This window comes from Orbicella faveolata, unplaced genomic scaffold (genome assembly GCF_042242905.1).
Source record: "Orbicella faveolata isolate gen_17 unplaced genomic scaffold, um_ofav_v1 contig_13, whole genome shotgun sequence".
Taxonomy (NCBI): Eukaryota; Metazoa; Cnidaria; class Anthozoa; order Scleractinia; family Merulinidae; genus Orbicella; species Orbicella faveolata.
Window position 1 is genome coordinate 1344003 of NW_028301540.1, and position 15576 is coordinate 1359578.

Sequence of the window (15576 nt, forward strand, 5' to 3'; positions counted from 1 at the left end):
AACATAAGTGACTGTTGCCTTTGTGCCACAAAGTGCAAAAAAATTAAGATTAAATAATGAAAAATTAGATGTCCAACTCAAATTGACTCTGCGTCAGCCAGGCTTCTATTATCACAAATCTGCACAAACATATTGTAATTATAATTGCAACTTGAAACAGAATAAGCTGAAGATAAAGCTACATTGTATGCAGAACTTCAGACCTGTCTCTGCTACTCCTATGATGTCCCTGTTCTGAAGCCCGATTGGAATGGCTTGACGCTGGATTGGTGTTGGTTCCTAAAAAGACATGACAGGTCTAAATTACATTGCTCACATGCAAGAATTCAGGGCACTTTAGAACTTACAGTCTGCCATATGTTGCCTTGCAATACTATGGGATGGGTTGGGAAACTTGTATGGAGCCCAGGGCCCCATGGTCCCTAAACTTAACACCATACATAACTTTGAACAGTGCTGCTGGGTTGCCTGTGGTTACCTCGTATCCCAGTTTGTCAACTATATCAAGTATCTCCTTGGGAAGAGGACTCTCCTTCCACGATCTCAGTGGGTATGGAATCTTACCACCTAAAACAAAAATACAACTCTAAATAGTAAGTTTATCATCAACTGGCTATCAATAGACTGGTTTACAACACCAGGTTTATAACACTAAGCGTTTTCAATCAAGATGTAGAAGTGCTCACCCTTAGTGGAAATGGTGAAGTCTTCTCGTAAAATACGCCAGTCTCTTTCAGCCATCTCTTCTAGAGATTTCTTGCTCCAGTGACGGTCATCATGAGCACGCTGTCTTTCCAGATCACGTTGTTTCTTTACTCGTGACCTAAAATTGAACAAATTATGCTTTGGGTGTTTTTCAAATTTATTTCGCAGCTGGCTGTTGTGCGAAAAGCATGCAGGAGAGAAGAGAGGCAAAAACATGGAGTAAATTAAATTTTTGATTTCAAGTTAAAATTTTTAATTAGAACTTTGAGTTTGAGTTATAATTTTAAGGGCCCATTAACCGATCTTTTCGAGCCGTTGCTAAGGAAAATTTATTCTCATATAACCTCATCATTTTTGGTCAGTTCAGAGTTATTGCATGTGTTTTAACTTTTTCATGATCAGCAACACTAGTGATGACGTCATCAGGCCACGCCAATGGTCACGTGACTAATACTGAAAAAACGCAAAGGCTCCCAGGCAAATTACTTAATCGGGATTTTTTTCATTCATTTAATATTTTAATTGAAATCCTCATTACGCTATGCATAGATTTTGTTTCATTTTTAAAAGGTCCGATTTTGAGAGAATTTCAAAATATCAAAAAATTCGTAATTTTCTGAAAAAAGCATGATTTTGAAAAACGAATGCATAGCTATCTTTCCAACATTGGCTTTAATCGAAATCCGTCAAAAAAGGCTGGATATAAGGAAAAACCGCGTTTCCTTTAGCATTTAAAGAAACCGGAAGTGCGCCCGATATATATTGGAAAAAAACCCTATCAGCGCGTGCACAATTTACACTACCAGTGCACTTCGGTAAGATCAAACAAAGCCACAAGGAGTTAGTTTTTCTCTTTCTGTTGCTCTTGTTTTTCTGTCTTTTTCTTATTTTGTCTTTGCTTGTACTTTTTTTACTTTGAATTTTGTGAAACACAAAGAAAAACATCTAAAATGTAAGCGAATTTGGAAGTTATTGAGTTGTTTTGATTTTCCGCGCTAAGGCTGACGTAAGTAACTGGAAGTGAAATTTCACCTCCTTAGCAACACGCGCGAGCGCGCCCATAAATCGGTTAATGGGCCTTTAACATTTTCAAAGTTCTGTAGCTTCAGCCTGTAAACAGAAAAATCTGTCAAGATCCCCTGAGCACACCGTATATACAAAAGAATGAGTAGCTCATAACAATTCACTTACGCCTCTTGGGTCTTTTCTTCAACAGTTCGTCTTTTCTCCAGCATTTCCTGGTAAAATTTCCCTGTTTCTTTCTTCTGCCACTGTTTGAATAAATAATTCTCCATAAATTTTATTATAAAATTATTCTGTAGAGCATCAGTTTACCTATTATCACATGTACACAGAGTGTCGACTACACTCCACAGTATCTTGAGTAGTAAATCTTCCAGACACCTACCAACTGAAAAGCCAGCTTTACTTTTAAATGTATACACATGCAAGCAGGTAGCAGTATCGTCATTCCTCCTGCAAGTGGTTATCATACATTGTATGCGATGCCTCCATCTCCCATTCCAACATTTAGTCAGGCTGTCACTGATACTCATTAGTTAGTGTAAAGAAACACTGTGAGAGTAGGGTGTCTGCCCAAGAACATAATGCAAGGATGCTGGCCAACATTGGGATACAAAGATGAGCCCTAAGCACTACTTCCTGAGCCACAGCACCTTTAGCCATGGCACTTTTGACATGAACATCCCATCTGCACAGTCACAAAAACATACCTTAATATCAATTCCACCAATGTGTCCTCTTCCAAAGAGCTGTATCTGATGCTTTTCAACATAACTGTAGACAAAAAAAAAAAACACATGCAATGCTTGTTAAACATGTCACTTGTGTCACCACCCTCTGTATATGAGTTGAGTTTGTTATTGATAGTTCACACTATTTGAAGTTAGTTCTCACATTGGATTGTAATCCACAGCAGTGTCCTCTCCTGTGTCCCATTCAAACACAAACTTTCTGTCAGCAAGACGACGTATCTTCTTTCTCTTTTTAATTCCACCAAGGTACCGTTCCTGAAATGAAGCACATTAATTTGATGTAATGTCTGTAGTCTATAAGTAATTTGGGTATCTGTTAAATATTACAGTTATATTTACTACTTTTATTACTTAACAAGTAAAGAAGTCTTCACCCTTGCGGTAAGGTGAGGTATACTGTGATAAAACACAACAGGAATTTGAAAGCACCTGTGGCTCATGTTTTCTACATTTCTCAAGTGTTCTCAAATTACTTATCCTATACAGACCTTAATAGCTTGGACTTCCTTGTCATGGTCTTTTTCCTACAAAAATAACAATTGTTTGTGGATAAAATCTACTACTTAAAAACAGAAAAATTTGTGGAGGCCAGTATCCTTCACCTATTCATCTACTGCTATCCAGTCGGGGGGAGGGTAGAAATCCTAGTCACTTCATGCAACAGAAACCAGAGATAAGCTGGCTCATAGGCAGACTATTCATCTACTGGCCAGTACAAGTTCCTTTGGAGGTCAAGATGTCTGAGGTGCATAACATAACGACTGCTTTTACAGGAAACAACTCAGTAGCATTGCATTCCTTGAAATATTTTTCTGTTGACTCTTGATTGATTGATTGATTGATCGATCGATCGATCGATCGATCGATCGATCAATCGATCGATCGATCGATCAATCGATGTGTTTTCCTGTTCAACATATAAATTTATTAACAACCGAGAAGAAAAAAAGTGATCCTGAAATCATTCCCTTAATCCAACCAAACTGTGCCACATCTGTCAAATTTTGATCTGTGTGCTTGGAAACATTTTGAGTTTGGGCATTACCACATGACCTGAAAAAATGCTGACCATGTGCTAGATCCATTTTAACCCTAGCTATAACTTACAATTTATACTCTTCAAGGAAGCATGCATCTGAGTTAAACTACCTATAAAAAGCTAAAAGCATGCATACCTTTCGCAGTTTTGCTTTCTCACTTTCAGCCTAAAGATGGAAAACAAAATGACTCAAATTCATAAATAAGTACATGTAAGAGTACTGAATGGTCTGCAAGGCTTACAAATCTGCTCTCACTGACATAAGGATTGTGTATTGCTCCTCGTATTAGTTACTTTTATCAATAAAAGCAGCCTAATGCAACCTTTCAACAGCAATGAACATAGCTCAAACCTCTTCTTCAGTGAGGTTCTTTTCTCTCCTTTCTCTTCTTTCCCTTCTCTCTCTTTCTACTTCATCCTCTGTAGGAAGAGAAGATACAGTATATGGAACAACAACAACATAAGTCTATTTCATTCACAGAGAATGTAACTTTATAACTTGTAAAACAAAACTATTTTATTCCCACACCAACCCTATAAATTGAGTCTTAAGTGAGGGGGGAAGAACAGGAAAGGGATGAGGGAGAAATGGCCTAAAAAAAGTTGAGAGGAGGGAGAACTGGATTGAACTGGATGGGGAAATAATTTCATAGAATATTTAAAGTAGGAATCAGCAAAAAATTGGCTCAAAAAGAAGAGAGACGGAGAATTACCCTCTGTTCCTCCCCCCTGTTAAGTTAGTAACATCCACTAGATAAAATATGAGTCACATTCATGGCCTGAGGCACCTGGTTGTGTGATGTGTATGGCAATTGTGATAAAAATTAAAAGCTAGAAAATAGGTTGATTTGCATACAGCAAAAACAAAAGACAAACCTCTAGAATACTGTGCCTCTCGAAGAAATTTCTCTCTCATTTGACGTTCTTCCTGAACAACAAAATAAAGTATTTGAAACCTCTAGATTTGTCATCCACATTATAAAATTTGAAAACACAATCTTCTGACCTTAATCTGATCAAAAAGTAAAGACCTTCTTTCTTACAAGTGTACCTCAGTCTTTTTCCGCTGCTCTTCAACTTGTTGTTGTCTTCTCTTCAGTGCCTCCATGGCTCTTTGTTCTTTGGTCAAAAATGTCGGCTGGGTTAAAATAAAATAAAATAAAATAGACTTAAGATAAAGACAAGGGACAACGCCTCAAAGTAGCAATGAAAAAAACCAACTTATGCATAAAATTGCAAACTATAATGTTAATGCTTACAAATGAAATGCATATACCCTAATTAATAACTACTCCACAGGGTACCAACTCAAGTAGCACTGTGGGTCCCTGTGAAAACATTTACCTTTTCTTGTGCTTTCTTTTCAGCTTCTCGTCTCGCAATCATTTCCTCAAGCGACAGGGGCTATACCAGAAACAAAAACACTTGATAAGCATGCCGCAAGGATTATGACAGCAATGTTTAAGGATATACACTGTGCATTTAAAAGCAGCAAAGGTTGATCTGTGTTAGCTATTGTTTGACGAATCTTCTCTGATGACCAAATTGTTCCATATACAGTGTACAACTGTACATGTTCAGTAAGAACTGAATTGAAACTGTCTACATTTCTACTATATATGACAAAGAAATTCAATGTGATCCAGTTGTTTTGTCCCATAGGAAATTATTCACTAGCTATTGCAGTACTCAGAGAAGGAACACCAAAATGACACATTGAGTCAGGATTATGTGGTAACTATGAAAAGGCTACCAGAAAAGTCGGTTTTACAGAACTTTTTTTTGTAGGAGATGTGTTGCACCAATAGTTAACAAGTTGGACCTCAGATTAAGTGACTTGGGTCAGAGATGCACAATACTTTAGCATGTTCACCTCAACTTTTGTAGTTTTTTCTTGTTCTTGTTCTTCTTCATCTTTATTATGATCATCTGGTCTGTTTAGGAAAAAAAAAAAAAATTACATGTGCCAGTGATATGACTTAACAGTTATTAAACCGATCGCCAACAGATAAATTGAATCAATGAATTGGCAGATGTCATGGTAGACTGCACAAGATACTCTGGGTAGTCTGGTCTCTTCAAGGTGCTCAAGTTGATACCCCATGAAAAAACTTTCACACAGATGAGAGCTTAAATGCATGGTTAAGCATGGTATTCAGCATTGACTTTTTATATCTCCCATCCACATTTTAGAGTTTGTGACATTTTTAACCATTTTTACTGTTAGAACATAATCATACTAATTTTGTATTTTTATTTGCACTTGAAAATGACCTTGAAGAGGCCCTAACAACGTAACTTTTTTTCGCTAACTTATATGACAAAAAAACAAGTGTATGTAAAATACTACAAGAAAGAAATATAACAATAATAATAATAATAATAATAATAATACTTTATGTATTTAGCACTATTTCTATCGCTACTCAATAGCGCTTAATATATTGTTATTAAGTGGTTCAAACAACAAATAAATTTCCTTTCCATTGGACAGTTCACTTTGTTTTTTCAACACTTTTCAACTAAGTGGATAGTGTCATCCACCATTTGGACAACTGGGCCTAGAACATTAAGTTTGTAAGAAATGTTTGTAAGTAAGAAATAGACTATAAGTAAAATAAAAAAATTCCAAAATTTCAGCTGTCCTCGTGTGGTTAACAGAACTTACTTTGATTTTTTGCTGTCTTTGGATTTGTGTGGTGATCTTGACCTGAAAAATGACAAAAAGCAATAAACTTGCAAAATTTTTGTACCCTGTTAATAAGAGTGACCTTTCATTATACATGATAGTTACATGGTGTGTCATGTCTGTGGGAAGGAAGACTCTGTAAAGCGATTATTAAATTTTACTTTGTTTCATTTTTTGCAGTGCAAGGGCAGCACTTGTTCAAGGGTGGCACAGCAGCCAAAAAGATAGTAACAAGAGATAAAAAATTAAATACAGCATGTCTCGACTATGTGTAACATAAAACTTACACCACCTATCTCTGACTGTCATCCAGCAGTCAGCAATGTTCACATGCAAAAGCACATGCACTGGGGTACACATGCATTACACCTGCGCTGGTGGTACACATACTATACATTACACAAAAACTGGTGGTACACATGCATTATATAACACATACAATGGGGGTGCCATACTGGGGGCACTTTTTACCGTACAAGCAAACAAGCATTGCACTTGCACTGGAGAACACATGCACCCGGGACATGCACTTGGGGTACATATGCATCAACATGCATTACACATGCATTGGGGTACACATGCACCCAGGACATGCATTACTTATCCTGTCCTTCTATGCTTGACTTGTTTTCATGAAGGCTTTTTCGCTACCTTGATCTTTTGCGGTGTTTTCTATCTCTGTCTTTATCCTTCCTTCTGTCCCTGTCTTTGTCGCGTTTGTCTCGATCTCGATGCTTGTCCTTGTCCTTGTCTCTCTTTCGTTCTTTATCTCTGTCTTGAGAGTCCTTGTCTCGATGTCTGTCTCTATGCCGGTGTCGTTCTTTATCCCTGTCTCTTTCCGTATTATCTTTCTCATCTCGAGATGCTGACTTACCATTTATTTCAACATCAATTTTGCCCTCGCTTCCCATTTTTAAGTAAATTTGGTAATCAATTTTTGGAAAAACAAAACGATTACCAAACGTTCAATATGGCCGCCTTTTCCCTGCATTCACTGCAAACCCGGCGAAAAGCGACCAAAAGGACTTCTGGGAGTTATTGTAGCCAGAGGGAAAGATGGCGTCCATACGTGCATACTTGAAGCCTTTTAGGCCCATTTTGATCATGATTTTTCTGCTGCTAGTCGGATTCTTAACGTATGTAACTGCGACGGACGAACCTGATGAGGGAGTAAACGATTTTGCTGAATTTGAAACGGAAGGGGACGAAGAAGAGGAAGAAGAAACAGAGACGCACGGAACAAGTGATCAAGATGAAGACGAAGAAGGTTTGATCAAAGATTTTATTTGTTGTTATCGAAAATGACGAAAAAACCTTGACCTAAAACGTTACTGTAAAGAATGAATCGCACTTCGCAAAACTGCATGTAAGAGCAAAAGGACGAGCACAATTTGTCTTTTGCATGATGGGACATGTTGCACGCGTGTCTAACTGATTTTATTGATGAATATTGTCGTTATGTTTGCACGATTTCTGTAGGTTTTACGTCTTTCTTGCCATTATTTTGTTTTTTATTTCAACATTTCTGATACAATTTGTCTCGATCCACTTTTGATAACCATTTTCGGATTTTAGTTTTTCGTTGGAGTACAAGATTAACTTTTAATCAGTTCACGTGGTAACAGCATTTTATCAAATTTGTGAATTAAATGGTAGCAACCAATGGTCACGAGGTTAAGTTATGAATATGAGTAAAAATGACTCTTTTAAAAAGATTGTTGTTGGAAGTACAGTGGCATGGTGACTAGTGCTTTGTACTCAGTTCAATTGAATACTGGACATTGTTGGTGTTGGGTTATTGGACAAGATGCTGCTCTCACAGTAGCAATCTCTCTACTGAACTACATAGGTACCAGTGAACTTTTAGACCAGCCAGACAAGCTGAAGAGAGGGTAGCCAATAAACCTGCTTTGTACAAGTATGAAGGAGGAGTAGCAATATTGCCATTTGTATTGGTGATGTACATGTACATATACAGTTGAACCTCTATCAAGCGGCCCGCTATTAAGCAGCCAACCTTTTTTTGCGGCTAGCGGCCAAAGTCCCAGAAAAATTGTCAGCTATACACTGTAATAAATTAAAATCCTCTATTCAATGGCCACCTCTATTAAGCGGCCATGGCCAGCTTCTTGCCCTCCCAAGGGTGATTTTGTTTTGTTTTATACCTCTATTAAACGGTCAGGAAGATTTGAAGTCGGGCTTTTTTAGCCAGATGAAAAGGTAAAAGAATGACAATGTGGAAACATAATTGTTTCTTTGGCTTTTTTAACATTATGGACCGTATTATAACCAACATTGTACTACTTTTTCTACACTTTTGTTTGTACTTATATTTGATAAACTGAAAACTGGACATTGTTTTCATTATTTTTGTGCAAACCTCTATTAAATGGCCACCTCTATTAAGTGGCTGGTTGTCTTGTCCCTGAGAGTGACCATTTAATGGAGGTTCGACTGTAGTTGTCTATTTGTTTATCTCTATTTGTTGTTTTTAGCTGATGTTCAAGAAGAGACAGATGATTCAGAGGCCACAGTTGAAGAGGTAACCTAAGGTCCAAAGGTCTATTCTCCTTATATTAATGACTGCATGAGAGCAAGTTATTCCATAGCTGATGATAATGTTTATACTTATCACCTGTCAACTTTATAAGCTAATGATGCTGTTAAGAGAAATTAGATGTTGATTATATTTTGGAATATTTGTTAATTCTGTTAATGTTGTCTAATTTTGCTTTTACCTTTCAGCCAGATGAGGACCAAGAAGAATTTGATCACTTCACGGATGAAGAAGAATTTGAGGTTTTTTGGATATTTTTTGGTCATGTCACATAGATAGGTCATTGTAGATATTTCATCTCTACTGTCTTTATTTTTATGGAAGCATAAACATAATTCTTCTTTTTCCTGGACAGGGTTACAATAAAGAAAAGATACCAAAAGGAAAATCAGGTCCACAACCAGACTTAAAAATCAAAAAAGTATGTATAGTGGAAATTTTACCCTTTACAACTGTTGGTGTTGTCATGGTAACATTTATGATTACATTTTGCTAATGGTTTGACATTATTTTTATAGATTCCTGTTCATTTAAGAGCAAACTGGGAAGGATTTTATGCTGAAATTCTGACTCTAGCAGGACTTGCAGTTTATGCTCTTAATTTCTTTGCTGGACGTAGCAAGAATTCCAGGCTTGCAACTGCATGGTAAGTGCATTTGGTGAGGGTGTTGTATATGTGTAAAACAAAACTTGAAGTCAAAACAGAAAGTTTGCTGTGCAAAGGTACCCATTGTAATATCAGTATGCCAAAGAACTACAATTGAGCTCCTTTTTTGCACTTTCAGGTTAAAATCCAACAAAGAACTTCTAGAAAGTAATTTCAGCATAGTGGGTATGTTGATAAATAAATAAATAAATTAATTAATTAATTATTTAATTAATTAATGTGCTTAGGTGTATAAGAGCACCACTGTGCATGTTTATATACAGGCTTTTTGTCTTAACATTTTTTGACTCTCCAGATTGACCATGATCCCACTAACATGTACCCTTATTTTATTTTTAATGAACAGGTGATGATGGCTCTAGTGAGGAACCTCAGCAAGGAGTCCTTGTGAAGGAGAGCGAAAGTCTTTACACCCTGTGGTGCACAGGGAGGGTGGGATGTGAAGGACTGCTTGCCGAAATAAAGGTAAGCCTGAACGCTATGGAATTCTGCTGATATGGCATGTTTGGACCATGAAATTGTGATATTATTAAAAGGGTGGTCCGATTAAATGATTCTTAAAAGTATAAGAAAATGACTGACTAAGCGTTGTTGATGGGCCAAAAATGTGGTATCAAAGGCTGAAAAGCTCTTACAAGTGGCAAATAGCATAGTTATCACTGACATCCTTCTCATTTCTTTGGGTTTTCCAAACAAGACAGGGTTTCTCTTTACAATGTAAGGATTCAAGTAATAATACTTTTATTATTATTATATTATAAGTAAAATCATGCTGTTTTGGTGGAGTTCAGAGTATTAAGTGTCACATAATTATTTTCAGTTTGATAAGAAAATCAATATTAATAATTAAGCAATCAACAGCCAACCAATCAATCGTCAGTCAGTTTGTCATTCAGTCACTCTGTTGATCAGCTCTGTTGATCAATCAATACAAAAAAGAGATGTCTCTCTTTTTGCTGTAAAGTAATAATTGCTTGTTGATGAAATTGAAAATTGAAATAATTAATGGTTCTTTTTTTTTTTTTTACATTGCAGCTGCAGAAGCGCCACGACCTAGTTAGTGTGATGTCATATTTAGTCAAACCAGCAAGAGATACCATAGTAAGTGCAATTAACATTCCTCTCCAAAACTAATGTTTGTTGCCACTGACTGGTGTTGCATGTAAAAGAACCATACCTGATCAAGATTGTCTACAAATAATGTTAGTCAGGCAGAGAGGCAATGCTTTGAAAGACTGTCAGTTAGTAATTCAAGGAGATGGAAAGGTTTGATGTACTGTCAGGTACATTCTTTATTTGATTAAATTAAATTAGCATGCATGGTTTCTTTGCATCAAACAGCTGGGAGATTTAATCAGTCTTGACAACTGTCTAGCTATTGTTGTTACACTGTTAAAGCATGAATCAAAAATTGTAATTGTAAAAGTCTACTCATTACATTACTTTATTGTGGTGATAGAGATGATATATTTGGGTTTGTTTACTCTCTTGTCAGGTTCTACTCAATCCTGTTACATTACAAAATAACACTACTGTAATTAATTCTAAGCCAAACATTGGATTTGAAATCAAATGTAAGCATAAGGCAATAGATGTCTCTGATTCTGCTGTAACTTTAAATGTGTTTCAGACAGTTACAGTACACATGACTGAGGAAGAAATGGACAACTTTGTTTTTGCTGTGTTGCCAAAGAAGACTGCAACCAAGATGCAAAAGGAGCTGCAAGATTTGGTAGACAATCTTCTCTTATGAAAACAAATACTTTAATTTTTTGTCATGCAATATAAAGATATGCCTTTAATCATTTTTTCCTTTGTTTGTTGTAGACTTTTTTCTGCCCTGATAAACGTAGTGGTGCCAAGTATGATCTTCCTGCTTCGTATGTTGTTTTAACTGAATCAACCGAGGCTGCCAGTGCTATTTTAACATCCCAGGTACCACTTAGTTTAGTTGTGCTCTTTAACCTTTCACACCCAAGGTTGATACCAGTGACCTGAAAAGATATCTTGTTTTCTTTTGAATTTGTAGATCACGAGAGCTATTTCAGGTGGTGAAGAAATGTTTGACTCCTTGATATTTTCTGATCAGTATGTAGGCCCTAAACAACCAGATGATGAGTAAGTTTCTGTTAATACACAGGCTTGTTTTTCCTATGTAAACTAATATGTTTGTTGAGTCAAATGGAGCAAATCCAGGTGAAGTGACGCCTTTTTCAACTACAATTTAAATTTATGTTGCCATTTGTATCTCATATTTGTTTTGTTGAAATTAGTTTTAAATTTTTTTCAGTGACCAGGCAGCCAGTGGAAAACCAGTCAAACCAAAGAAAGTTTTGTTATTTAATTTCAATGGTAAGTTGGATAAGCTCTAATGTGGGTTTGAGAACTAAAATAGACCCTTGATTATTAAAAAGCTCATCAGGTCTGACAACGAGAGCCTTTGTCATAAAAACAAGTGGTTCCTCAATAACAGTCATTATGCTGTGGTTATGGCTCTCACCAGAGTTGATCCAGCAAATTGATCATGTGAAGGCATATTGACCTATGCTTGTTTTGGTTCCTGTACTGAGCTACCTCCCAGGTTAATAAATTGGGTTCTTTCCTCAATCACCAGCACTTAAAGGAAAGCTTAGTTCTCCAATTAATTACTCATAAGCAAAAAGATCTGAGAAAAAGCTTGAAGTTAGTATGCAATGCTGGTGTGCTTCTAGTGAGTGAGTGTATTTTGATTGGGTGAGGGCCAACAGAGAGAAAATAAATGTCCTAAAGAGTTAGAGTGTAGCTAAATTTGGCGACTCTGCAAACAAATGTATAGTGCAATCGCCCAGCAAAATGCCTGTACTACAGGCTACGACAATGTACGTTTAAGAAGTCTCTTTTCTCATTATGACTTCGCTTTATTTTATTTTATTCCATTTCCACCAATTGCAGAGGGTAATTTAAGTTTCCATCTGTTTTATAGTTATTCATTGCTTATTTTTGAATTCTCAGTGCCCTCTAAAGGCAGCAGTACGAAGTCAGCTGACATGGTTAAATTGGAACCCATGATGAGGCTTGTACTTCACTGTATTGACAGGGTTCGTCGTTTCAAGCTGGGAAAAGAGGTGGGTTGTTGTTATGTGTTATAGCTCTGTTATGCTTCCTGTGCAGTCTTTCTCTCTGGGTGTCATCAGATGTTTCTTCACAGACTACCATACCACATTATATAAACAACCTTCCCATTTCATATCCTCGATTCATCCATCAATTCATACGAGAGTAAAATTTCACAGGAATATGTTTGATTTTTTGCATGCAAGTAAGAGCCATTCAAAGTCACCGAATAGATCTCACTGGAAATACCTTACCAATATGGAATATTTGAAGTACACTTGATGACTAAACAGTGGTAATGTGTGTTTTCTTCCAGGCAAAAGCTAAAGCCGAGAAAAACCGACGGGAACTTGAAGAAAACCTTCTCAAACAATCTCACGCCCAAAGACAAGAAGTGAGTGTGGTATAAGAAAAGTCTACTGAAGAAGAAGTGATGAGTGACTGACCAACTGACAGACAGACAGACGGACAGACGGACAGACAGAGAAACAGACAGATAGACAGACACTTTCAGTACTGAATTCTTGACTGCATTGTTGCTGTGTAATGTCTATACTTATTAACTTATTTCTCGCTTGTAATTCAAGGCCGCTCAACAGCGTCGTGAAGACAAGATAAGGGCCGAGAAAGAACGCATTATGCAGGAGGATGACCCAGAGAGACAGCGCCGACTTGAGGTTAGTAAATTCATAAGTTTCTTAAGTTTCTTTTTCTTTTCTTTTCTTGTCTAAATTTTGTAGTTATACATTAGTGTGTAGATCCACATCAACTTTTTAGCTGCCTTTGTAATGACCTACATGACAAATAAAGTATGTATGTGTGTAAATGAACTTATGTTCTACGTGTTTCCCAGTGGTCCACACGATCTGAGAGTGGGTTGGAGATATCCTGGGGTTTGGGTGATCCTGATATACTGGGTTGGGGCCTGTAAGTGTTTTGAGTTCGCGTGTTGTGTGATGTGAATGTGCTAGCTAACAGCCTGTCCACAGACCCTCTATTTTGTCTTGAGTTCGTCGAGATCGTAAGCTTAGCGAAATATAAACCCGGCGTGTGGGAAACACGCGCTAAAACGTAAGGGGATGGGGTTGGGGAAAGTTTATTTTTTTGCGCGCGCTTCGCGGACGCTCTCGCGCTCCGCGCTAGCATCGGATCGCTCGCGTGGTCGAAGAAAAATAACCTCTTACCTAGCAGAAAAACAAACATGTGTGGACAGACTAGGTAGCTTAAACGTTTCATGATATTTATCCCTGTAGGAGAGAGAACACAAGAAGGAAATGAAGAAAAGAAATCCATTCAAAGTCAAACAAGTCAAGGCACGTGGCTGATGGAGGGAAGGTTTCAGGGAATTCTCCCTTCTTCCAGCTCAACCAAGCATCATTGTTAATCTGTAGCTTCTCTCGCCAGTTACAATAAGTTATTGCAACTATTTCACGGCATTCAGTTCAGAGGGAGCGTTTTCTTCAATTAGAAATTGTCACTAAAATTTAACGGTAATGCAACTTACCAAAGTCTTGGGCAGATCATAATGAATAGTGAAATTTGATGAGTTTTGACCTTACAAGCTGAATGCTGTTCAATTTCTGTTTTATATTATAGTATTGTGAAGCACTTTATTTTGATGTTTCCTTTTGAAGACACTGTTTATTGAAGAATCGCTCGCCACTGTGTGCAGCAACATAGCCCCTTGCATTAATTTTATTTAATAATCTTTTATATAGACAAGTGGTACATACTTGGCATAGTTTTTTTTCTGTTTTTTGACTTTCAAAACACGTGGAGCATGTACCTCTGCTGCTCTCTTACAGACTGTCAATATTTGTTGACTGTATTTGTTACACATTCACAGCTATGTGCAAGCTTTGCTGACTTATAAGACTTAAAAAAAAATTAATGTACAGCAACGGACATCTCTTTTAGTTAGGCCGAGTCCATCATGTTTCTTACGAACAGCTGGCTGTTACGCTACAGGTGTATCTCACTTCTACATTTTGTTTTAGTGCGTCTGTCCTATTGGTGATTGTTTAAAAAAGAAAAGTACGTGTTTTAACTTCTGTGCTGCGTTGTTTTTTTAAATAAAGTTCATTGTCTTGTAAATCTGATGAGAGGATTTATGGTGTTGGTGTCTTTATCTTTATGAGCACTAATTCGAACTCGCGCAGCTTGCAGGTCGTTTTCTAAAGTAAGACTTGTCTTTTCAGTGTTATTTTAGTTCTGCCTCGTTTCTAGACGGCGCTTTTGGATGTTTCTTGTTCCGTAAATAGACTCATAACGTAACAGGAAATCTGTTATCTTTGAAACAAAAGGGAAGTAAAAAAAACCCTCTTCCGGAAAACTCCACGCAACACCCATCTTCCGGTCTTCGTTGAACTGTTCCCTCGAGAAACAAAGGAACTATATGCACTCCTGTCTATATTGAGATGGATCAGAACTTCTTTAAAATTTGATGAGATGTAAAGTTAATTAGATTATATCTGTTGTATCTAGACAGCTGGAACTTGGAGTTTCGAGTGTCTTCTTTTGTTTATCAACAACGTTGATCCCGTTGATCCTGAAAATCAAACTTTGCTTTCAGCACATCTGCCCGGGGGGAAAACGCATAAGCAAAAGGCAAAGGCATAAAGCCGAAAAATGACACCCTCTTCAAGCGAAAAACACAAACTAAGAATGGTGTGAACGGGTCAGCTTTATTTTGCTTCTGTAAAACAGGAAGTTAAGCATCAAGCAAATAATTTGTTTTTGGTTCAGCTGGGCATCTACACACTAGAAGTTTAGCTGGTACAATTTAGAAACTCTATCTAATGATCACACCGGGAACACAATGCCAACAGATGCAAAAATAATACTCTATTTAAGGATCGGGAACCTCAAAAACCATATCCTATCTCGCGGCACGTACCTTATAACCAATATATGTGAGTACCCCTGCCACCACGGGCACATCTGGTGTAGAAATTGTAATTTTTTCCTATAAATCTAACTTCAAATTCAACTTCCGGAGCGAACATGTACGTATTCGCTTCCCTTGAGACGTCACATGGCATCCATGCGAGG

The 15576-nt window shown here is 37.2% G+C and overlaps 2 protein-coding genes across 2 annotated transcripts in view; one reads left to right on the forward strand and one right to left on the reverse strand.

The window, feature by feature from the left end:
- The window catches only part of LOC110047833 (putative ATP-dependent RNA helicase DDX23), a 13619-nt gene extending 6500 nt beyond the window's left edge, over positions 1 to 7119 (reverse strand). The window contains exons 1-15 of the mRNA XM_089283971.1: positions 6860 to 7119; positions 6188 to 6229; positions 5393 to 5453; positions 4864 to 4923; positions 4571 to 4657; positions 4396 to 4447; positions 3872 to 3939; positions 3656 to 3685; positions 2969 to 3004; positions 2623 to 2735; positions 2439 to 2502; positions 1897 to 1976; positions 687 to 823; positions 479 to 567; positions 204 to 279 (exon numbers count right to left, since the gene is read on the reverse strand). Coding sequence (XP_089140097.1) covers positions 204 to 279; positions 479 to 567; positions 687 to 823; positions 1897 to 1976; positions 2439 to 2502; positions 2623 to 2735; positions 2969 to 3004; positions 3656 to 3685; positions 3872 to 3939; positions 4396 to 4447; positions 4571 to 4657; positions 4864 to 4923; positions 5393 to 5453; positions 6188 to 6229; positions 6860 to 7119 — 1255 coding nt within the window. The remainder of the gene's footprint in view (positions 1 to 203; positions 280 to 478; positions 568 to 686; positions 824 to 1896; positions 1977 to 2438; positions 2503 to 2622; positions 2736 to 2968; positions 3005 to 3655; positions 3686 to 3871; positions 3940 to 4395; positions 4448 to 4570; positions 4658 to 4863; positions 4924 to 5392; positions 5454 to 6187; positions 6230 to 6859) is intronic.
- Positions 7120 to 7264: 145 nt separating this feature from the next.
- On the forward strand, positions 7265 to 14619 carry LOC110047795 (PAT complex subunit CCDC47-like). Its single transcript, XM_020753537.2, has 16 exons — positions 7265 to 7475; positions 8704 to 8750; positions 8954 to 9007; positions 9121 to 9186; positions 9284 to 9411; positions 9551 to 9597; positions 9779 to 9897; positions 10468 to 10533; positions 11063 to 11164; positions 11260 to 11367; positions 11462 to 11550; positions 11723 to 11784; positions 12424 to 12536; positions 12842 to 12919; positions 13113 to 13202; positions 13779 to 14619. Exons 1-16 carry the CDS (start codon positions 7265 to 7267, stop codon positions 13848 to 13850), a joined length of 1452 nt encoding a protein of 483 aa, XP_020609196.2. The 3' UTR covers positions 13851 to 14619.
- The last annotated feature ends 957 nt before the right edge of the window (positions 14620 to 15576 follow it).